At 28.3% G+C, this 22,843-nt stretch overlaps 6 protein-coding genes across 7 annotated transcripts; 4 read left to right on the top strand and 2 right to left on the bottom strand.

Annotated features, from left to right (window-relative positions):
- Window positions 1-68: 68 nt before the first annotated feature.
- On the top strand, window positions 69-1,361 carry LOC113799283 (uncharacterized). Its single transcript, XM_027349894.2, has 2 exons — window positions 69-653; window positions 721-1,361. Exons 1-2 carry the CDS (start codon window positions 636-638, stop codon window positions 1,279-1,281), a joined length of 579 nt encoding a protein of 192 aa, XP_027205695.1. The 5' UTR covers window positions 69-635; the 3' UTR covers window positions 1,282-1,361.
- On the bottom strand, window positions 1,356-2,018 carry LOC113799284 (uncharacterized). Its single transcript, XM_075821354.1, has 3 exons — window positions 1,876-2,018; window positions 1,653-1,814; window positions 1,356-1,591 (listed from the first exon to the last, which is right to left on the bottom strand). Exons 1-3 carry the CDS (start codon window positions 1,922-1,924, stop codon window positions 1,461-1,463), a joined length of 342 nt encoding a protein of 113 aa, XP_075677469.1. The 5' UTR covers window positions 1,925-2,018; the 3' UTR covers window positions 1,356-1,460.
- Window positions 2,019-2,875: 857 nt separating this feature from the next.
- On the top strand, window positions 2,876-4,136 carry LOC113799285 (uncharacterized). 2 transcript variants are annotated; one of them, XM_027349896.2, is made up of 3 exons: window positions 2,876-3,106; window positions 3,488-3,836; window positions 3,900-4,136. In XM_027349896.2, the coding sequence occupies exons 2-3, from the start codon at window positions 3,603-3,605 to the stop codon at window positions 4,053-4,055; spliced, it is 390 nt and encodes a 129-aa protein (XP_027205697.1). In that variant the 5' UTR covers window positions 2,876-3,106; window positions 3,488-3,602; the 3' UTR covers window positions 4,056-4,136. The 2 variants fall into 2 exon arrangements, with proteins under 2 accessions (XP_027205697.1, XP_075677468.1); XM_075821353.1 differs by lacking the exon at window positions 2,876-3,106 and having other exon boundaries at window positions 3,381-3,836.
- Window positions 4,137-4,197: 61 nt separating this feature from the next.
- Window positions 4,198-5,436, top strand: LOC113799290 (testis-specific serine/threonine-protein kinase 3-like). The gene has a single exon (XM_027349903.2). The coding sequence runs from the start codon at window positions 4,240-4,242 to the stop codon at window positions 5,314-5,316; it is 1,077 nt and encodes a 358-aa protein (XP_027205704.2). The 5' UTR covers window positions 4,198-4,239; the 3' UTR covers window positions 5,317-5,436.
- Window positions 5,437-5,514: 78 nt separating this feature from the next.
- Window positions 5,515-6,963, bottom strand: LOC113799289 (uncharacterized). The gene is made up of 3 exons (XM_027349902.2): window positions 6,676-6,963; window positions 6,105-6,605; window positions 5,515-6,044 (listed from the first exon to the last, which is right to left on the bottom strand). Exons 2-3 carry the CDS (start codon window positions 6,541-6,543, stop codon window positions 5,518-5,520), a joined length of 966 nt encoding a protein of 321 aa, XP_027205703.2. The 5' UTR covers window positions 6,544-6,605; window positions 6,676-6,963; the 3' UTR covers window positions 5,515-5,517.
- Window positions 6,964-14,702: 7,739 nt separating this feature from the next.
- LOC113799298 (tubulin alpha chain-like) lies at window positions 14,703-17,753 on the top strand. The gene is made up of 3 exons (XM_027349912.2): window positions 14,703-15,054; window positions 16,178-16,702; window positions 16,762-17,753. Exons 1-3 carry the CDS (start codon window positions 15,052-15,054, stop codon window positions 17,584-17,586), a joined length of 1,353 nt encoding a protein of 450 aa, XP_027205713.1. The 5' UTR covers window positions 14,703-15,051; the 3' UTR covers window positions 17,587-17,753.
- Window positions 17,754-22,843: the final 5,090 nt, after the last annotated feature.

A 22,843-nucleotide genomic window follows, 5' to 3' on the forward strand; every position in this document is an offset into this window, starting at 1 on the left:
AATTAGAATTTATTAACAAATGTTTTATTGCCTAAAAATATCTTTAATTCATTCATTTATTTATTTATTTAAATCATCGTATATACACACAGACACATACATACACCCACTTTCTTGATATTGTTTCTGTATTATCGTTATTGTTGTTTTTCATCATTATGATCATTATTATAATCATCGACATTGTTATTTTGAATGAGAAATATGTGTATAATCAAATAACGGATGAAAACGTGATTTTGGATTAAAACATCTGGATGCTTCAAAATTCATTCGAAATATACTTAAGGGCATTATAAAATCCATAGCAATAGTAAACAAATGAATTTTGATAACAATAATATTGACTCTATTAAATGGCGACAACAACCAGCATTCATTATTATCATCATTATTAACGATGGCGACAACAACATCGATTTTGATTTTGATTACAAACATGTCTGTATTTTGTTTGTTATCACATTTTAATACAAAATTATTGCATGGTATTGATAATGTGATGATTGTTAAGAAAAAAATGATCATCCAATGACTGGTTGAAACTAATAATATTTTTGACAACTAAAACAACATCCTACCGATTTCAAATTCCATTTTTTGTCCATTGACACACACACACACACGATTCGAAAATGTCAACAGAATTAATGGTAATATATTTTGTTTTTGTAAAAATAATGAATAAAATTTTTCATGTTTCTTTTCCATATGACGTAGAACTCACCAAGTATACGGCGATCAAATTCATATCGAATTGCATTGAGAAAATCTGGTGTACCTAAAGAATTACTTGACAATATTGATCATTCTCTATCGAATAATACTGATAATAACATCGAATCTGAACGACAAACAAATTCAACAACATTGTCCACAGCATCAAAAGATAGATTATTTAAAAAACGTAAACAACAAGGAATAAATTTGGTGAATTCAGATGTATCAGCAGCAAAAATATCGATACAAAATTCCGATGAAAAAGAAAATTTTTTAATAACCATTAAAGGTGATACTGATGAAGACGAAGATGGCAGTGATGAAACATGGACATTAAAACCATTATCATTGGATACAGAATTGGAATCATATATCGATAATGAACATCAAGAACATATTGTTCAAAATGGTCAACATTCAAAAATAAGAAATGATCAAATCATTGAAAAAAATAATAATGATGATATGAAAAGAAATACCTATTCGAAATGTAAACATTTATTCTGTTTATTTTGTTGCTGTAATTATTGTTGTTGTTTACTTCGAGATTGTTTTTCATAAAATGAAATTTTCATTCCTGATTGTGATTCAATATATAGATACCTCTATTAATTAAACAAAATATTCTTTGATAATTTAAATTATTAATTTTTATTTATTGATTCATATTAGTTACAATGATTTAAATGTGAAAAATTGACGTTCTTTGGCTATATATTTTTTTTTTCAATTGATCTTTTTTATTGTTTCAATTTATCAGCAACATCTTTCATAAAAAGGTAAGCTCGTTCACATGATTCATAACCAAAATTAATTGCCTCTTGTTTTTTAGCCTCATCGGTTGCATTTTTAATGGCTTCATCGGTTTTTTTCTGTAATAATCGTCAAATGATTAATACTATTTAACTATTTAACTTTGAATTTTTTACTCATTTCTAATCGATTTATTCCATCAATAAGAACTTTGCCAAAAGTTTGAACATAAACATTATCTTCATATTGTTTTATGGCAGACGTCAGGTAATTTTTTGCCTGTTTACATTCATCTTCAAATTGTTTTTTACTATGATCACCGGTTATGGGAACCGATAAAACTTTTTCGTTTCGATAAATTTATTTATTAGAATTTAGTTTAAGATAAATTCATATACTTACCAATAGTAAACAAAATGGCAAAAGTGGTTAATTGAAGTAATTGATTCATTTTGAACAAAAGTCAAGTTTTTTTTTCGGAAAATCAAACACTGTTGCGATATGGCTACAACACGATAAATATGAGAATATTTCGGATTTATAAATCATTTTCATCCAATTATCTAAAAATCTTATCAAAATCCGATCAAGTGTTTTGGGATTAATTTTCGTTTTTTTTGCTTATTTTATACATAAAGTACCTCAATATTTATTAATTTTTTTCTAGAAAATTGATTAAATTTAGTACAAGTGTGACAGGTAAAATCATCGTAAATTGACACATCTTTTCGATTAATCACATGATTCATTCATAATAACTTAATTAAATCGATCTGTTTTTTTTTCTAATTGTCCTTTGTTAATATGGGTACAAAAACAACCAATAATTCCTAAAATAATAATAATAATTTCTGATAATGGTTAAGACTACACTCCTAAAAATACTACGAAATTTTTAAAATTTTTTTGTTTATCATCATCATCATCATCATTCTGGTATGGAAAATAAATGATGCTCACAAACACATGATATAGTAATGCCATTAAATATTGAATTGTAATTAGAAAATCAAAATCCTTGAAAAATGACATCTTTATTGATGAATGTTTTCATCAGGTTTTGCCCAATATTATTGCATATATGCTATTTATTGCAACACCTTGAATAAAATGATTGTAAAGAATTGTTTGAAAATATTCAATAACTTTTGTTAATGAACTTGAATCAATCAATCAATCATTCAATCAATTCATGGTGAAATTAAAACTATTCATTGGAATTCAGTTAGGCGGTACTTTCTATGAAAAAATAGAATGAAAGAGAAATTATTGATTCATGATGGAAAGAAATATCAAATATAATGGTATTGAATATATCATTTGCTGGATGAATTTACTTGAAAAAAAACTTTTTTTGCAAAATATCATCATTTGACTACTGGCGATCTTTTTTTTTGTTTCTTCGGAAAGTTCATGTATTCCATTCATTTCAAATCTGAATTTCATATTATTCATTCCTGTATGACAGATTAAAAAAAGAGAGAGAGAGATAGTAATTAAACATTTAAACTGAAATAGTTTTTATTCAAACATTTTAAGGTTATTTTCTCTTCAAATCATTAACATCTTGATTTTTTTTGTTTTTGTTTTTCACATGCTACCATAATTATAAGTGAGAATATAATCAACAAATGTAAGTGATACAAACAAACAAAAAATTTTCTCGCTAACTCGTGGTGTTTGACGAAACTTAATTAATAAATAAATAGATTAATAATAATAATTTGTTTGTCGTTTTCTTGTGCAAGTGTTTAATAATTGCGAGATGTTTTTATTGTTGAATTTCTCTCTGAGATTATGTGCTTATCGTTAGAATTTTTTGTTGTTGTTGTTTCATTATGAAAAACGCTTTAATCTTGATCTGGTCAATTTTTTTCCATACATTTTTTTCATGGTTAATATTTGAGCTAATTTGAAGTTTTTTTTTGTTTTTGATATTTTGTTTTTTATCGTTCGTTATGATAACATCATATTGTATTCAATTTGACCAATGTGACGTATGTTGTTATCCTAGTTTTCACTTCCTTTGTTGGCATTTTCGATAATTTCAATAAAATAACAACGATATAATTTACTCTACCTATATTAGTTGTCGATAAAATTGAGCAAACTTAATTTTTTTCCAAAAAATGGCAACGAATTCATTAAATCAAACCAACTCACGAATGTTTTGCCTATTGTTGTTGTTTTTATTATCTAGTCATTTTATATGTTCATCATTTGCCGCAATCACAAGAAAATATTGTCAAACATCAAATGATTGTAATGAAAATCAATGCTGTATTGAATCACCAATGGGAAAGAAATTCTGTCTTGATTATGAACGATCTGGCGAAACTTGTTTTTATCGTTTCAGGATGCCGGTATGTCTTTATCTAAACAAAACAAAAACATTTTGTAATCAGTAATTTTTCTTTTTCACACAGACTTGTGGTTGTGCACGAGGATTAAAATGCGTTTCAACAAGTCCAATGCAACCGGGTGATTGGAATCATGATTATATTTGTTCAAGAGTACGACCATTCCAATATCATAAATTAGTTCCATATTTTAATGATAATGATGATGATAATCATTTATAAGACTAAAATTACATTCCTAATTGTTTCATTTTGCCAAAAAATCTTTATTATTGTAATAATAAAAAGAAATTAATTAACCAAGTTTAGTTCTAAATTTAATTTTATCGAATATATTTTTTTGATTTGGGACTGATAAAAACTGATTTTAAAAAAACTTTTGAATTGTGGATTTTGGATAATTAGAATGAGCAATCAAAGTAAAAGTCAGCCATTAAAATCTTGCGTTTGCAATGATCCTGTAAAATCAAAATCAACAACACCATTGTTCAGCGAAATATCATCATTATGTAATTCACATTTACTCGATACAATGCATGATGATGAAGAAGAAATATCATCAGCAGCCAAAAAATTATTGAAAAAATTCAACTATAATATTGTAAAATTTATTGATAAAGGTAGTACATCAAAAGTATATAAAGTTTCAAGAAATGATCAACTTTATGCAGCAAAAATTGTTGATTACAATAAACTTTCGGATTTAATACGTAAAAGATTTTTACCAAATGAAATGAAACTAGTCACATCGCTGAATCATCCAAATATAATACGAACTGAAGAAGTTCTTACGGATGATGAATGTTCAATCATAATTAGCGAATTTGGAACCGATGGTGATCTGATGAGCTATATTGAACGCCAAACCGCAAGTGTTGATATAAAACGTGCCAAACAATGGGCCGTACAAATTATACAAGGGCTTGTGTATTTACATTCAAAAGGTATAGCTCATCTTGATGTCAAAGCGGATAATGTTCTTCTTTGTCAAGGCGTTGCTAAATTAAGTGATTTTACATATGCTCAAATAAGTTTGGATCCCAAAACCAATAACGTTATTCCATGTACAACATTTTGTGGTACACTTGAATATAAAGCACCGGAAACATTGCATCGTGCTGCACCATTCAATCCATTTATAGCTGATTGTTTTAGTTTAGGTGTATTAATCTTTACATTAGTAACGATGGAATTTCCATTTGGTAGTGGATCTGATTTACGAACTACTGCCGGTTTACAACGTCTTTATGAAGATATACAAAATAAACAATGGCAACCGAATCATTTAATAAAAGCTGATCGTAAATTATATTCATTACTTAAACAATTATTGAATCCGGATATTGATGAAAGAATAACAGTTGAACAGGCATTAATGCATCCATGGTTTGATAGTGTTATAGGAAAGAAAAACAATGATATTGATAAAGATAATCAAAAAGTTAATTCAATAACAAGTTTGAATCAAATTTTTAAAAAATAACATATATTTAATGTTTGTTTTTTTTAAAAAATACCAATTGTTTTTAATTTGGATTCAAAATTCAAAATATAAAAAACATTTTCCAAATATTTTAAAAATATTTACAACAACAACAACAAAAAAAAAGATAATGTAAAACTGAAAATGGGTAACGATATTTATAAATATGCAACAGATATTATGAAAAATCACTTTTGCTTTTTATTGGACTGAAGCCATTGAATTAATCTGATGATGATGATGATGAAGATGATTATGTGGTTCGCGTGATTCATGAAAATGTGATTGACGTTTTTTAAGTTCATCAATAAGCAATGCATTACCATGGATAGCCATCATTGTCTTTTTTGGTCGACGTAGAACATCATTTGGAGTTTCTTCATTTGTTGGTGATGTTTCATCGTCTACAATCTTTTCCGGTAAATCTAATTGTATATCATTTGCTGATGATTTATAATAATCGAGACCAGGTTCAAAGACACTTTTATATTTTCTTTGATTATTCAACAATAATGCTGATTGGTGTTGTTGTTGTTGTTGTTGCTGTTGTCGACGAAGAAGTTCAGATATTTTTGATCGAACTACTTTTGTTCGTTCACTTGGATCCAAATCATCAACAATGTTTTCATCTTCTTTGTCGTTTTCAACTTTTTCATCATTTTGATTATCAACATATGATGTTTCAGGTTTATAATCAGATTTCGGTGGTTTTGAGATCGTCTCTTCCACTAAATAATAAAAAAGAATAAACTGATTGAAAACAAAAAATCAATAATGATTACACTTACCATATAGTTTTGGTGCAATATCAACATTGAATTCTTCGAGATGATTTGATTTGATTGGATTTATTCGTGCCGAACGTCGTATGTTTGAACGACGTGGACGATATTTTTCCAATGGTACTAATATTTCATGTGGTGGTTGATAGAAATCACGTTGAAATGGTGAATGATCTTTTTGGTTATCACTTTCGCTTTCACCATTTTTCGATTTTAAAACTGAATCGTTCTGATTTGGTTCACAGTAGTTTTGTTGATCATATGGATTATGTAAAACTTTGTTAGGATCAATATTTGATTTTTTTGATTTTTTAGTCGATGATCGACATAATTTTTCATCGTTTTCATTTCTTTGACAATTATGAATATTATTTGCTGAAACATTTGATTTTTTTGAATTTTCATGTTGTTTTCGAGAAAAGAAACTTGATAAAATGTTACCCATGATTAAGTTTGTTTAAATGTGAATCAAGAATCGAAAATCTTTTTAATATAAAGATGAATGATCTGAATGGGGAAAAAACAAATAAAAAATTAGATCAATTTTTTAACTATTAGTTTTGGTTATGGGAATTACACTCAGGAAATTGTTGTTTAGTAAATATATAAAAATTTTATCTATAACAAATTGATCAAATCGACATTTGATTTTTATTTTTTGACAACTAAATATCAATAAAATTGTGTGGTGCGTAGTTTTTTTGTTTGTTAGTCTGTTTCATTGATCAAAACAAAAATCAATTCAAGTAATCCACGACAACCGATATAAAATTTTTTTTTGTTGACAACGACGGTGACAATGATTAAAATGACGAAAACTTGATGACATCAACATCAATGAACTACAACAACAACAAGTGTTGATTATTTTAGTGTATACAGCCAACCAACTATTATCAATTCATTTCTAGCATTGCCCAACCAAAATAAATGTCGAAAAAAATATATATAAAAAAAATTCATATAGTCACATAAGCTTAATAAATCATCTAGAAGAGTTATTTTAGTATCATTGAGTCATTCATGCACTATTACCGTTTGGCAGATTCACAACAAGACAATAATGTCGCTGAACGACAACAACATTGAATCCTGTAAATAATAATGAAATGATGATGATGATGATGAAAATGTTAAACTGTCATGTCATCATATTAAAAAAAAACAAGAGAAGAAAAAAAAGGAAAAACCATGTGATGATGATGATCAGTAAACGTAAATCAAACGCAAGAAATCAATCTTTTATGGAACAACGTTCTATTGACGTATTTAAATGGAATCTATGATGTTTGGTAATATATTGATTGCTATTGCATTGCATTATATCAACAAGAAAAAAATGAACCATAGATTATCGAATCTAATCCGATAGATTCATTTCTTATTAGTTTCATTTTCAAAACTTAATACTTATAATGGAACAATGGATACACAAGACGAAAAAAAAACAGAAAAATCAAATCAAAACTCATCAATCAACAATAAGCTTTTCATTCATTCATTTGAAATCATATCGAATAAATCCAACTAAGGAAATTCAACAATAACAACAAAATTCGAAGAAAATTTCTAAATTTCAAAGAGTTTAACGATAATGATCATTGATGATGATGATGATGATGATATATTATTGATCATCTTTGTTGTTATTACCGTTATTTCCGATGTCATTTATGATTGATGGATACCATACCATCTCTACTAATGTCATAAGTCACCAAAAATGATGATGATGATTTTTTTTTAATGATTAGAAGCAAATGATATTAATACAGGTAGAGGAAATGAATGAATGATTTCAACAAAGTTCCAACAAACAAAAAAAAATTTTAGTATATTTACCACACACACAGACACAACAAAAACACTTTCAAAATTTCAAAGTGAGAATCAATTACGAATCACACAAACACTATTTATTTTTTAAAACGAAATTGACATATCACAGCAAAATAGGAATTCCTGTTTTTGAAACAGCCAACCATAACACAATGAATGAATGAACAAACTGAACAAAAATAAAAATAACACCTTCGGAAACAATTTAATGGATCATTTCAGAATGAGATTAAATTTTTTCGTTTTGTTTTTCTCCTAAATAAAAATGTTGATAAGATCAAAATAGGAAAAAAAATTTCTGTAAACAACGACAATAATAATAATAAAAATTAAAATCTTAACGACAATCTATTATTTTTTTTTGGAGTTTGATTCATATTTTGTCGTTGTTGCTGTTTTGTTTATCGATAAAAAAGTTTTAATCATACAAAAACAGGTATGAAAAACAATTTGTTAAGAAAGATTGCTCAAAAATTTGATCATAATTTCAATCATAAAACTTTTATTTTTTGTGATATTGTTGTTGAAAACAGCAAAAAAACAAAAAAATTGATGTCAAGTTAAATAATTTCATAGGAATAATCACCATCGAAAATGTAAATGTAACATCAAAAAAAAACAACAAAACAAAAAGAGATCATATTGAATCAGATTGCGGTATACCGTAAACATTTAAATAGAATCACATTTTTGATCTATGAAGTTATAATTCAACAGTTGTGCTGTTATGGGAAAAAAACAAAAAAAAACATATACAAACTTTTTTGTTATTTTGGAATTTGTATTTGTAACCAAATCCAAATGTTTGCGATGTTATTCAATGAAATGAATGCTGATGATGATGATGATTATATAAATTGAACACTTTTAATTGAAATAAATCAAATTTTTTTGCCATTCAAATGATTGAATCGAACACAAACAAACAGAAAAATGAAAGTGAAAATGACGTTAATGTTACGTTTGAATTTATTTTTTTTCGAAATAGTTTTTCAATTTAATGATGTTTTCGAAGTGACATTTATGTTGTATGTGTTCGAGCTTCAAGTTGGAATGAAATAAATGATGTGGGAAAAAAAATAAAGATCGAATGTGATACGCGTAACATATGTGAAATGTAAAATCCAATCAGATAAACAGTGTTTACACTTGTTATAACAAGAAAATCGAAAACAATTTTGTATCTTTCTTTTGGATTCACCAACCAAATTGTTGATGGAAATGAATATTTTTTATTTTGTCATCATCATTTTTCATATAGAAACAAAACACAGGGTCTCATGAATGAAAGGAAAAAGGAAAAAGAAAGAAAGAGAAGCGTGCACACAGAAAAAATCAGAAATTTTCGAAATTTCTTTCAAGCATTTGATAACGATAGACTCTTTTCTTTTTCTTTATTTCTGTTCCAAAATTTTCCAATTAAACTATCCTAATAAAATGAAATGCAAGTTAATTTAAAAAATGAAAGTAAACAAATTTTCATTGTTGTTGTATTCGGATAGGGTTTTTTCCTGTTTGAATCATGATAATTATCATTTTTTTTTCGTAAAATTTAACACAAAAAAAAGTAATTGTCCACGTTCAATATACGTATTTGTGTGTGTAAGAGAGAGTGTACGTATGCATGACGCCTGAATAGCGGAAATTACAAGTAAAATCTGTGTGCATAAGCGTGTGATGATTTTGATTTCGAATGATGAGAATATTTTGTTTTTACAAAGGAAATTAGATTTTCTTATTCGTAAATCAATACTTGATATGCGTCAATAATGATTATATAATCCGTAAAAAGAATTTTTCCAGGAATATTTGAATGAATAAATCGATAAATCGCCCATCACGTTGTTCACGTGAACTACTATTTCCTGTACATTCTTGCTCTGTAATCAAATCTGATTTGAAAAAAAAACATTTTTGAATTTTGATCAACAGGTGGCAGCAATGTTTGCTTCCAAAAATATATTCGAAATCATCGAATTTCGTCAAAAAGTCGATTAACCCAAAAAAAAAAACAAGAACAATTTACTTAGGGCTATAAAAAAAAATTCAGCTAAATAGATCATCATTCAACAACATTACTAAAATTTATGATGTATTGTCCATATAGTTGGCTTGTTTTTTCAATCATAACCAAAATATTACGATCAAAAACGATCAAAAATAAATGAAAATATAAATACCAAAACATGACATTCGATTGACGGCCATCATTAATCGAGGATGATGATGGTCGATGTTTTTAAGAAAATTTTCTACTTCACAAATAGAAAATTGTTCAATTGTTTGAACAAGATGCATTCTACTCCTTTTTTTAAGGTCTGGTTTTTTTGGTTGCTGAAAAGCTTCATCTTTTTTTTTCTTTGATTGGCAACCAGTCGATCAAATAAGCAACCGATGTAAATTATTTGATCGGATATTATTATTTTTTGCTATACATGTCCAACGATCTGTGAATGTTTATATAAATGATCAAACAATAACAAGCCAAAAAATAAAAGATGCTAGCCATTGGAATTCGTTTATTATTATTATTAGTTTTCCTTTTGCCCCATTCTAAACATTGATGATGATCATGATGTATCATCATTTTGATCGAATCCGATCTGTTCTGTCGATTTGATCATCTTTTTGTTGTTGTTGTTGTGCTGGCCAAACCGGCAAGCCATGTCTGTAATTGATTTTCTTTTTTTCGATTATGTTGATCAAAAGAATGAAAATTTTGAATGAATCTGAAATAATGCAGACAAACGATGAATGTATGGAATGATTACTAAAATGATTTATGTTGGATTCATTTTTTCCATATTTGATTATCAAAGTTCAAAGAACTGATTTTTGGATAAATTTTGAATCTGAAATTTGGTCCAGGTTTGTTTTTTACAGCAACAAACAATTTATCGCTCGAATGAATTCAACCATCATTTTTTTATTGACATAAGATTGACCATTGACAAAAAAACAGACTTGTTGAAACAATTTAACAAAAAAAAAAAAAAAAAAAGAAAAAAAACTTGTTAATTGGATAACAAGTTGCTTTTTCCTGACCTTGTTTGAATGAAGATGAATAAAGATGTGATTCGGAATTTTCAAACTAATATTTACAATGTAACGCTGGTTAATTTCTATTACCTGAAAAAAACCAGAAAAACAAAACAATTTTTTGATCATTGAATGGACTCATTTTTTTGTTTTGTTTCTCCTGACAGGTATTGAAATAATAATAATCATGTCATCAATTTGTTTGACATTGATTTAGTAGAAAAAAAACCTATTTATTCTCTTTCAAAAACTAAACTAAATTCTTTACATGTTGTTACAAACAATTGGTTCAATTGCTGTTGTTGTTGTTGTTCAATGACAAACAACCATCACTAATATTATACAAAGACATCAATATTAATGATTTGAATTTGACATTTTAATGGTTTTTTTATATTTCTCATCATACAAATGAACACTGATCAAACGATTGATGTTTTGTTCAGTCAAATAGATTAGCAAAACCCTTTTTTTCAAAGTGAAAACAAATTCCACCCAACTCCATTGATTTCGACGAAAGCCATTTAAATAATAACTAATACTTTAGTCCAACAAGATAGAGAAATATAGATTCAGGTATTTTTTCTCTCTCTGATTGCATTCTTGTATTTAGCTAATGTTTTTAATCAGAAAAATCATGAGCAACTAAAGGATTAAAAAATTCTATCCGATCAATTACAAGTTTCTCAAGATAATGATGATGAGAAAAAAAATATCAAATCAATAGCAGAGAAAAAATGACGGCCATTTTCAAAGTGTCAATAATGATTATGATTACAAGTTAAAAACAAAAATCCAGATTTCATAATCATAACTTTTTTTCTAATTGGCAATATAAATTGATCATCTTAAGAAAAATTCAATATAATCAACAATCCTAAGGCGTTCACATTTCTTTTTCGTCGATGATTACCAAACATTCAGGTTAATAAATTCGTTGGCAAGAGATTTCAAAGAGATAGAGAAATGAGCTCATCCATGTCTAATCCAGTTGTCTAATAAAGAATAGCATTAAAAACAAAAACAACAAAAAAAAATGTTTATAATTAGCCAACTTACCTGGAGTCAGCAGCAGCAAAATAAAAAAAAACCGGCATTCAAAATCTAATCATAGTAATGAAGAAGAAGAAAAAAAACATCAATCAATTGATTCATCAGCAAAGATAAGAGATGAGAGTATTTTTCTCATTTTCTATAATGTGATAATATCAAATTCAATTAATAGGAACTGATTTTTTTTCTAATAGTTTCTGATAGGAAATGTTGCCTACCTGTTGTTGTTGAGATGCTCCCAATGAAATCTAATGATAAAAACATGAAAACAATTGTTTTGTTTTTTTTATTTCTTGATCGTGATCACAACAACAACAACAACAAAACAATCATTTAAAACACAAAAATTGATATTCAAGTTTCAGGTAAAAAAATCTTGATAAAATATAGTATCATAAGAATTCATTTTTTTTTCTTGTTGAAAATGAAAAATGATACTTGAATTTTTTTGGTCGGTTTGATCATATCAACGTCGATTATAGTAACAATGACCACATAATGTGGTCATTGTGGGCCATCCAGTACACATCGCTATGTCATGCATACAAATCTTTTCATTATATGATGCATTTTTTTCTTTTTTTTCTTTTTTTGGCAATTTGTTTCATCAAATTATTATTGTCGTTCAGAATGTTAATAGAAACATCATTCTATTTGATCATTAAAATAAAATTTCATTCATTTCATCTTGTTGAAAAGATACGTCTACAAATTCATCAAATGATGATGATGTTGATATTATCAACCCAAATGGACATGATGATGATGATGATTTCCAAAATGAAATGGTTGCCTTGTATACACATCATCACTATCATTATTTTTATTATAATTATAGCTTTGTGGTTTTTCCTACGGATTTATGCAACATGTTCAATGTAATTTACATTAGGCGTCATTTTTCATTGATCATTTTTGTTGAGCGAAACATTAATTGTAACAATTTCAATTCAATTCTATGAGAATTACACAATCCAAAATATGATGATAATTTTAAATTTAATTTATTTTTTCTTTTTTGGTTCATAGATCATATATCATGATAATAATAATAATAAATGACAAGACAAAACCTAATTTGGTTAAGAGAAAGAAAATGGAAAATTTCCCGATCTATATATCACCATGTAATTGTTTTAGTTTTGTTGTTGGGAAGAGAACCCATTTTTATCGGACAAAAAAAGGATAATTCCATCGATCAAAGTGGCGGCTAATAATTCAAAAAAAAACGAAGGATTAATTATTGTTAGTTTTGCACCAATATATCACCATGGGTGCACCTGTTAATTAATTTTTTAATTTCTTTTCATTTCAAAATTTTTTTTTTTTTTTTGCACAAGTGCATCTTGCAGTGTGCATAAATAAAGTTATTATTATTATTACCATGGGTGCACCGTCAAGATGGATATATGGATTTCCATTATAATTTCATTTAATTTTTTTTCTGGCTTTGTTTTAAAAGAATGTTATTATCATCATCATCATCAATATAATGGGATTTTTTTATAAATATCTTTCATCGTGTATGTGATTATTATATTTTTGAATTTTTTTTTTGAGCATCAATGATCTTTTTAAGATGTTTTCAATTGTTCTGTTCAGCAGACAACCATGATGAAAATAGTCCATGCTTGTCTGGTATCTAATGGATAAAATTTTAAACAAAAAAAAATTTGATAGACAAGTGTAAATGATTGTGTCCATCTTGAATGGCCAATCAATTCTAAAATATATTCTTTTTCTAGAAAAAAAACGGGTAACATTAAAATTTTCGTTGATGATTCATTCATTGGAATTTATCAAACAAAGTTGAAATCAAAAAATGGAAAACTTTCGAAATCATCATTTGATTCTTTTATTCTATTTCATTTGCCATTTTTTTAGTTATTATCATCATTTTGGCCATTTTTCTAATATAATGATCATTCTGCTGCCATTATCATCATCATCGTGATGAATTCAACTAGCAATAAATTCAAGTTGTAGGAATTGCTACTACTATCAACCATTACCATTAACTTGAATCGGATTCCGACCTGAGTATAACAACCAACCAACCAACCAACAACCGAAAGAAAACAATAATGAAACCTTTTTCTTTCTTGATGATTATGATGATGATTTGGCCAATAATTTTCTCTTATTCATTCAACCATTCATTCATTTGTTCAGTTAGTATACTTTATAACCATCATCATCATCATCATCAGAATAATGATGGTTGTTGTTGATGATGATGATGATGATTATTATCATCATCAAGGTCTTTTGCTTGTTGAGCAAAAGCAATAAATTGTTTTTTCGTGTCCGTTCTTGAATAACCAGCTCGATATATTTAAAAAAAGAGAAACACAATTGTTGAATAAAATGGATGAATATAACCAACAACAACAACATCAAGTCTTGCTTCTGATATTTTTTTGAATATCCAGCATTTGTTTGTTACAACCCATCTAAAGATTCAAACATATAGAAAAAATGAAAATTGTAATTCGGAGTCTCTCACTTTTTGCGCATTCTTTCGTTCTTTTTCAAACAACAACGAAAAGAAATGTTGCTGCAACAAATAAAAAATATTGAGAAAAAATAGTTCTTGTTTGTTTCTAAGCAATTGATGGCGTGGTTTTAGTGTTTTTTTTCTATTTTTTTTCATTTATATATCTTGTTGTCGTCGGTTTCTACATTCGGTGAATTCATTCGTCAATTGGTCGTACATCGGTTCAGTTCAGAATCCATTTTTTTTCCTACACAATTTACATTCTGGAAGAATTGCTTTAAAAAAACTCTAATAAATCTTTGCTGTTATTAGAGTTTCGAAACAAACTTCCTGTTTAAATTCTTGATATTCTTACATTTTTACACAACAAAAAAAAAATCAATATTCATATCTTTTCTTTGTTCTCGTTTGTGTCTAATTTTTGTTTGTTTGTGTGCAAGTCTTTCAAAATACCCACTGGTATTCAAATATATTCTATTCATTCAATTGAATTTCCGTTTCCAAAACAAAAAAAAACTAAACAAAATGGTATGTATATTTTTCCAATATTATTCACAGATTATCTGCCATTATCATTTCGTATTGATCATTATTAAAGCAATATTCGAAACAAAAAAAATCACATCTTTGTTTAGATGATATTAGACAAAAATATCTTTCATTGTTACTATTTATTTTCATGATAATAATCATCATCATTATCATTGTATTCAGGTCGACAAGGTTATTTTTGTAACAATCATTATAAGCCAATTTCAAATCCAATTTTTCTCCCTTGCACATTTTTCAACTTTATTTATGGCACACACATAAATTTTCTTTTTCAATCATAATCGATAAATGACTTTTCATTTATATAGAAAAGCCATGTCAAAATCAATCATATCGAATCAGAAAAAAAAGATTTAGATTACGTAGCTTATTGATAAATTATAATTAATCTACTTTATTCGCATACACTATTCACAATTTAAATTATTAGTAGAAAAAAGAGAATCAATCATGATCAGGTATCAATATCATGTGAATAACGTGAGCAGTGAAAAAACCAAAAAAAAATGAACAGGTGTTTACATATTAAAATGAATTAAAGAATGAATAAAAAACGTGATGGAACGGTGTTTAAACCGAAACAAATATGAAAATAAACGTAGGCGTCATTTCTTCTCAATGATCACATCTATCATTTTTCGTTGAAATAAAATTATTCCATTAAAGTTATTTTCCTTCCACTTTTTTTTCCACTAATTCATCACGAATATATTCGTTTCCAATGTCCAATATTGATCAAATTATTCTGATGATAGTCATGGTTACCATAGTATTGAACTCTGGAAAATAAGGGTAAATATTTTCCGTTAAACAAACCAAAGAAAAATAAAATGATCTTAATAAACTTGCAATCCAACACTTTTTGATAATAAACAGATCGATATCTCTATAGTTTTTTTTCTTGAAGTTTGTTTTCTGAACAATTATTGTTTTGTTTCGTTTTTCCGTTTCCATTCATTGCATTACTAATTAGTTTATTATTTGTACCTGTGTATCTTAATCATAATGGTTATTATATAGTGAATAATAATAATTATAATTTGGAATGATTTTTATAAATAAAATTAATTATTAATTTCCTTTTTCATTTCAAATTTAGCGTGAATGTTTGTCAATTCATCTTGGTCAAGCTGGTGTCCAAATGGGCAACGCTTGTTGGGAATTGTATTGTCTTGAACATGGTATTCAGCCTGATGGTCAAATGCCATCAGATAAAACAGTTGGCTGTGGTGATGATTCATTCAATACATTTTTCAGTGAAACTGGTTCGGGTAAACATGTTCCACGTGCTGTTTTTGTTGATTTAGAACCAACCGTTGTTGATGAAGTTCGTACTGGTACCTATCGTCAATTATTTCATCCAGAACAATTGATTACCGGTAAAGAAGATGCTGCTAATAATTATGCTCGTGGTCATTACACAATTGGCAAAGAGATTGTCGATCTTGTCATGGATCGTATCCGAAAATTGGCTGATAAATGTTCTGGTTTGCAAGGATTTTTGATCTTCCATTCTTTTGGTGGTGGTACTGGTTCTGGATTTACTTCACTTCTTATGGAACGCCTTTCGGTTGATTATGGCAAAAAATCCAAACTTGAATTCAGTATTTATCCAGCTCCACAGGTAATTACAATTCTTTCTTCATTTTGAAAAATGAATTATTTCATTTCCAAATATTAAAGGTCTCCACTGCTGTGGTCGAGCCATACAATTCTGTCCTGACCACTCATACTACTTTGGAACATTCGGATTGTGCTTTTATGGTTGACAATGAAGCTATTTACGATATTTGCCGAAGAAATTTGGACATCGAACGACCAACATATACCAATTTGAATCGACTTATTGGCCAGATTGTTTCATCAATTACGGCTTCACTTCGTTTTGATGGTGCTTTGAATGTTGATTTGACTGAATTTCAGACCAATCTTGTGCCTTATCCACGTATTCACTTTCCATTGGCTACTTATGCTCCAGTGATCTCCACCGAAAAGGCCTATCATGAACAATTGACTGTTGGCGAAATTACCAATGCTTGTTTTGAACCACAGAATCAGATGGTCAAATGCGATCCACGTCATGGCAAATATATGGCCGTTTGTTTGTTGTATCGTGGTGATGTGGTACCGAAAGATGTTAATGCAGCCATTGCATCAATCAAAACTAAACGATCGATTCAATTTGTCGATTGGTGTCCTACTGGTTTCAAAGTTGGTATCAACTATCAACCACCGACAGTTGTACCTGGTGGCGATTTGGCTAAAGTACAACGCGCTGTTTGTATGTTGTCCAATACAACAGCCATTGCTGAAGCTTGGGCACGATTAGATCATAAATTTGATTTAATGTATGCTAAACGTGCTTTTGTTCATTGGTATGTTGGCGAAGGTATGGAAGAAGGTGAATTCTCTGAAGCTCGTGAAGATTTGGCTGCATTGGAAAAAGATTATGAAGAAGTGGCTATCGAATCTACTGATGCCGATGCTGATGCTGGCGATGAATATTAAATTCATTTATTTTTTCAATGATTTATGATTAAAAATTTATTGCTTATTCCAAACAGTATCTCAATTTAATCAAATTCTGAATGAACAATGATTCATTCAATTAAATTTCCAGTGCAAACTTCAATTTTAAAATTGAAATAAAATTTTAAATTCTATCATCCTTGAAATTATATTGATTTCTACGTAATTAACGTTATTAAATGCCACAGCGAATATCGAAAGAGACTATTTGAATTTAGTATTGATGAATTTTTAAATCTTTTTCCAGTATTATGCTGCCATCTATTGAACAATACATGGAAAAAACTAACAAATAACTATTTCCATTTCCAATTAATAGATGTCGACATAATCATTATTAAATTTAAATTTTTTTGCTCCAAATTTTTTTTTTTTTGAATGATCATTAAGAATATTGTTGGGAAAAAAAAATTCAGGAGAGAACAAAACGTAAAGATCATATGATCATCAAGGTCGAATTGATCGATAGATGAATTTAAAACGAATGTCAGTTTTTTAAAACAACAATATTATTCGGATTCTCATCATCTTCATTGTTTGTCTCATCTCATATCTACATCTGTGTGTTACACACGTATATATGTGTATGATGGTTGAATAATTATTATTTATATACAACAACTTTTAATAGAAACTCCAACAACAACAACAAAAAATCTTTCTTTATTGGTTAATATCATTATACAAAATCGTTGTCGTTGTTGTCGTCGTCATTCGATGAACAAAAGAATGGGTGGGAGGCAAACAAAAACAACAAAAGTGTGCATCCATTGTGTGTGTGTGTGGCGTAATGTAAAAATAAATTCGTTGTTTTTCTGTATATATTGGTAAATTGATAAAATAATAATAATTTGCAAATGAACAACTATCAATGTATGAACCAGAAAAAAGAAAGGATTCATTCTTTCGGGTAAACCATTTCCTTTATCTTTGATTTATTTTAAACAACTGGGAAAACTGGAAAATATTATGTCCTGTTCTGTCCATCATCATTATTGTATTTAAACAATATTTATTCGCACACACTTCACACACACAAAAATATACAATTTCGTTTCTAAAGATTTCTCTCTTTCATTCATCTTTTTTTTTACAGATTCGTATTCTCTCTTTTTTTAATAAATTTCAGAAATTTTCCATTTTATTGTGATGATGATGATGATCATACTCCCGCCGCTATCACCGGGTGTATGTTCATCATCATCTAAACAAAAGCCTATGTGATGATCATGGCGACAATTTGAATTTCAATGGAAAGAAAAAAATATTCGATCCAACTTTGTCCGATGATTTTATAAGCTGGTTAACGAAAAAAAAATTGTTTCGTTTCTTTTTTCATTGAAAAAAATTCTCTCTTTTTTTCTCAATTCGATTCAGATGATTTGGTCTACCAATACCATAAATATATTGATGATGATGATTATCATCATCATTATGATGGCAATAATTATTTACGAAATTGTCATGCGCACAAAATAAACCAAGTATTACACTCTTTCACACACTTATTATATTGATATGTCATATATCCCCAATATACACATCCAGAATTTTTGTTGTTTTTTTCCCATTCAAACTTCCGTTGTTGTTGTTATTGTTGTTGCTACATTATATTAGTTTTCCATATTCCTTCAACCAGATGTATAGCCACTTTTATTTATTTCTCTGGTGTATATGTGCGTGATTGATGAACGTCAACTTCCCCACACACACACCCACCCTTACCACCATCAACATCATCATCATCATGGCTGCCAACACTGATCATCCACAATGATATAAAATGAACAAATCAAACGTTTTTTTTCTTTTAAAAAAATGGTTTCAGTCACAATGATAATCAACCCGAAAAAAACTGAATGATCAACTGTATATTTACCATACGTAATACGGTTACGCCTTAACGTTCGAATTGGTCAAAAACAGATAAACAAATACACAAAGACAGTTTAGTTTAGTTTAGTTTAGTTTTTTCAATATTTTACTCTAATAAAAAGAGGAACAAGTTTTATTTTGTTGTTATTGCCCATTTCATTCTATTACAATTCTCAATTCAATCTAGGGCCACTTTTGTGATAATCATCACCATTGATCGTGATGGTGATGATGATGATGGGGAGGAGGATAAGTGATGATCATCATGATACAAATTAGCCAGAATAAAATTCAATGCTACTACAACCAAACGTAACAAAAAAAAATGCCAACATAACAACATATTAAACGAATTAAACGAAACCGAAAACTAAAAACGAATATAACAATTGGTAAACCTTAATGTTAAATATATAAAAAATTTAGAGAGATCCAACACAATAAACAATCCTTATTATTATCAACTCTGGCTACAGTATGCAGAAGCAACGAATAATATGATCTCAACCTCACTCAAACACACACACACACACACAACGATTGAACCAAGATCGGCGATGAAAACGACGACGACGACGATCAAGTTGAGATTCGCTTCTTTTCGCAAAATCATTTTCAACAATACGCGAACACAAAACAGTATTTTAAACGAGCTCTCACTATACTTGAACATACTATAACTTACTTACCTTCTTCTTCAATCATTCAATTCATTTCATTTCATTTCGTTCATTCATTCAATTCATTTCATTCATTCATTCATTACTAGGTGAAGGTCTTCGTCCTCGTTGAATAGATAGATTCGCTACACTATTTTGGCGATAAATTTACGGCGTCGTCGTCGTCGTTGCTGCCGCCTTTATCCATGCATGGCTTGATAGGATCTGGTTGCTGTGTGTCGCATGAGGATTGTCTTATTTTTTTTACATATATCCTTTACAATATATCTTTTTGCTACTACAAAATTATCCATATACGTAATGTATACCGGTTTGTACTAGCAGTTTGCTATTGGGATTTCTGTTTTCTGTTTTCTGGCCAACCGAGAGTATATAAAGACCCATCGAAATGATGTAAATGCAGTAGTCATATAATAATGTTATTTTTTAAAAGGAATTATCATCAAAAAAGGACATGGACATATATTTTTGGATACCAGCCAACATTGGTTGAATTAGAGATATAAGATTTCTGGTGTTTAATTTGGTCAACATGTTGGAATTTATTCAACCAACCAACCAACCAACTATCATTATCATCAAACATCTTTGTTCGTAAACCAATAGTTACTAATACTATCTGTGCAGAACAGAACAGATATATAATATTGATCTTGTTCGTCTGGGTTAGAATGAAAAGAAGAAAAAAAAACTATTTCTTCTTGTTTGTCGTCCAGTCGATTTTTTTTCATCTAAAAAGTCAATGTACTATTGATAGTTTTGACATTGTCGATATTAAAATAAAAAAAAAAAATATTTCAACATTTTAAGCTGACCTTTTTTTTCAAATGTCTGAATAAAATCATAAAGCATCCCCATGTCTGCGTTTACAACTTACCATCATCATCATCATCATAATCATAATCAACATCATCATCTTTGTCAATCAATTTAATTCAAAAATATTCTCATCATCATCATCATCATCAATTCTCTCCCTTTTTTGTTTTGAATGTTTGAATTTTTTTGTTCATTTAAAAAAAACTTCATATTATAACGCATGCGTACGTTTTCAAAAAAAAAGATTGAAAACTTCAAAAAAACCATCCACTTCTATAGTTTCCGAAACTCAAATCCTTTTGAATTTAGATCGATCCGATTCATAACAATAAACTGATGATGATAATAATGATGATAATAATTGGATTCTATAACTATTATTTTAATTTTAACTGGAACAGATCCGATTGGCATTTGTAGTTGTTGTATAATAATGACATTTGTGTGTATAGCAAGATTTCAAAGAGAATATGAATTCATAATATGAACATCATTGATTCATTGAATTTTTTTTTCCAAATACAGAATTTTGATGATCCAACCTTAAAACATTACGATTGACATTGAGATTGTGTGCAGAAAACAACAACATTGAATATTCTGTTTTTCCCTTACCCGAAATAGTTTTACCAGAACAGAAAAAAGCCAGAATATATTTATATATAGATTTGATTCTGAAATAAAATTTTAGCTCTTAGCAACAGTGAAAAAAAAATTTGATTATACTACCTGATATGTTAAAGAGATAGATGGTGCTTGTTCCATTCTATTAGTTTAATTATTTTAGATTCCATAATTTTTTTTTGTTTTGACAAAACATCTAAAAAAAACACAGAAAAATAAAATCATTACAATAAACTTATGGGAATTGTATATATTGCCGTGCCCATGTTGGCGTGTAATCATTTTCCGATTGTAATTCTTTTTTCTTTCTTTTTTTTTTGTTTTGTTTTCTCCTTCATACGGTTTGTACCTCTTCCTCGATCCGATTTCTCAACAGCCAAAACAGAATAAAAACTTTTTTTTTAAAACAAAAGAATTGTCAATGATGATAATGGCAAAGAGAAAACAACAAAACTAAAAAGCGGAAAATTGAAATCAGAATCTTAAGTATCAATAGTTTTGGCAATATAGACAGTTCTAACACTAACAATAACAACAACAACAACAAAAATATTTAACATAAAGCATTCTTCGATTGATATCAAAGATATTCAAAATGGTTGTTGTTGTTGTTGTTGTGCAAGATTGGATTCATTCATCCCAAACAGAATCTAGCCATTTAATTCTATCGGGTTGTATTTTTTCTCGTTGTTCATTTGTTTTGTATTACCGATGCAATCGTCTTGAAACTTTTATTTTTTTTCTACCATTATTCTGCTATATTGTTCTGTTATGATATTCGGATAAAGAAAGATTCTTGATTATTAGAAAAGATCATAAGAAAGAAAGTTGTTCAACCAACAAATCATCAGAATCCATAGACAAACAAACAACAATATTAACTACGTGATATGTCTGAATTGGATAAGAATAATGAATTTTACAAAAAACATAAAATCTTAACAGTTTCTATGGTCTTTTTTTTCGGGTTATTCTTTTGCCTTCTCTCGCTTACACAGACAATGTTATTGGTTCATTTCATTTCGTTAGCATCTTTATTTTTCTTTTTCTTCTTCAAATACATTGCAGTATATACACACACACATAGAATTTACACAAGGACAAAGTCAAGCCAAGGCAGAAAAAAATTGCCTTCAAAACAAGAATAATAATAATAATATGGCGACTTATTCCTTTGATGGAAGAATTTATAGCAGCCAAAAAAATTCTGATTCTTTCCTTTTCATTTACTTTTTGTT

Source organism: Dermatophagoides pteronyssinus, unplaced genomic scaffold, assembly GCF_027571235.1.
Source record: "Dermatophagoides pteronyssinus isolate colony J.1.1.1.1 unplaced genomic scaffold, Derpt_VIB-CSIC_2022.12 sq0009, whole genome shotgun sequence".
Lineage (NCBI taxonomy): Eukaryota > Metazoa > Arthropoda > Arachnida > Sarcoptiformes > Pyroglyphidae > Dermatophagoides > Dermatophagoides pteronyssinus.

What these genes read in the sequence shown, in the direction of transcription:
- LOC113799285 (XM_027349896.2), top strand. Translation starts at nt 3,603, where the DNA reads ATGGCAACGAATTCATTAAATCAAACCAACTCACGAATGTTTTGCCTA. An exon ending in TTTATCGTTTCAGGATGCCG is followed by an intron (nt 3,837 to 3,899) that starts GTATGTCTTTAT and finishes TTTTTCACACAG; the next exon opens with ACTTGTGGTTGTGCACGAGG.
- LOC113799289 (XM_027349902.2), bottom strand. Translation starts at nt 6,543, where the DNA reads ATGGGTAACATTTTATCAAGTTTCTTTTCTCGAAAACAACATGAAAAT. An exon ending in TATTGCACCAAAACTATATG is followed by an intron (nt 6,045 to 6,104) that starts GTAAGTGTAATC and finishes TTTATTATTTAG; the next exon opens with TGGAAGAGACGATCTCAAAA.
- LOC113799298 (XM_027349912.2), top strand. An exon ending in GTATTTATCCAGCTCCACAG is followed by an intron (nt 16,703 to 16,761) that starts GTAATTACAATT and finishes CAAATATTAAAG; the next exon opens with GTCTCCACTGCTGTGGTCGA.
- LOC113799290 (XM_027349903.2), top strand. Translation starts at nt 4,240, where the DNA reads ATGAGCAATCAAAGTAAAAGTCAGCCATTAAAATCTTGCGTTTGCAAT.
- LOC113799284 (XM_075821354.1), bottom strand. Translation starts at nt 1,924, where the DNA reads ATGAATCAATTACTTCAATTAACCACTTTTGCCATTTTGTTTACTATT. An exon ending in TGCCATTTTGTTTACTATTG is followed by an intron (nt 1,815 to 1,875) that starts GTAAGTATATGA and finishes GAAACGAAAAAG; the next exon opens with TTTTATCGGTTCCCATAACC. An exon ending in TGGAATAAATCGATTAGAAA is followed by an intron (nt 1,592 to 1,652) that starts TGAGTAAAAAAT and finishes GATTATTACAGA; the next exon opens with AAAAAACCGATGAAGCCATT.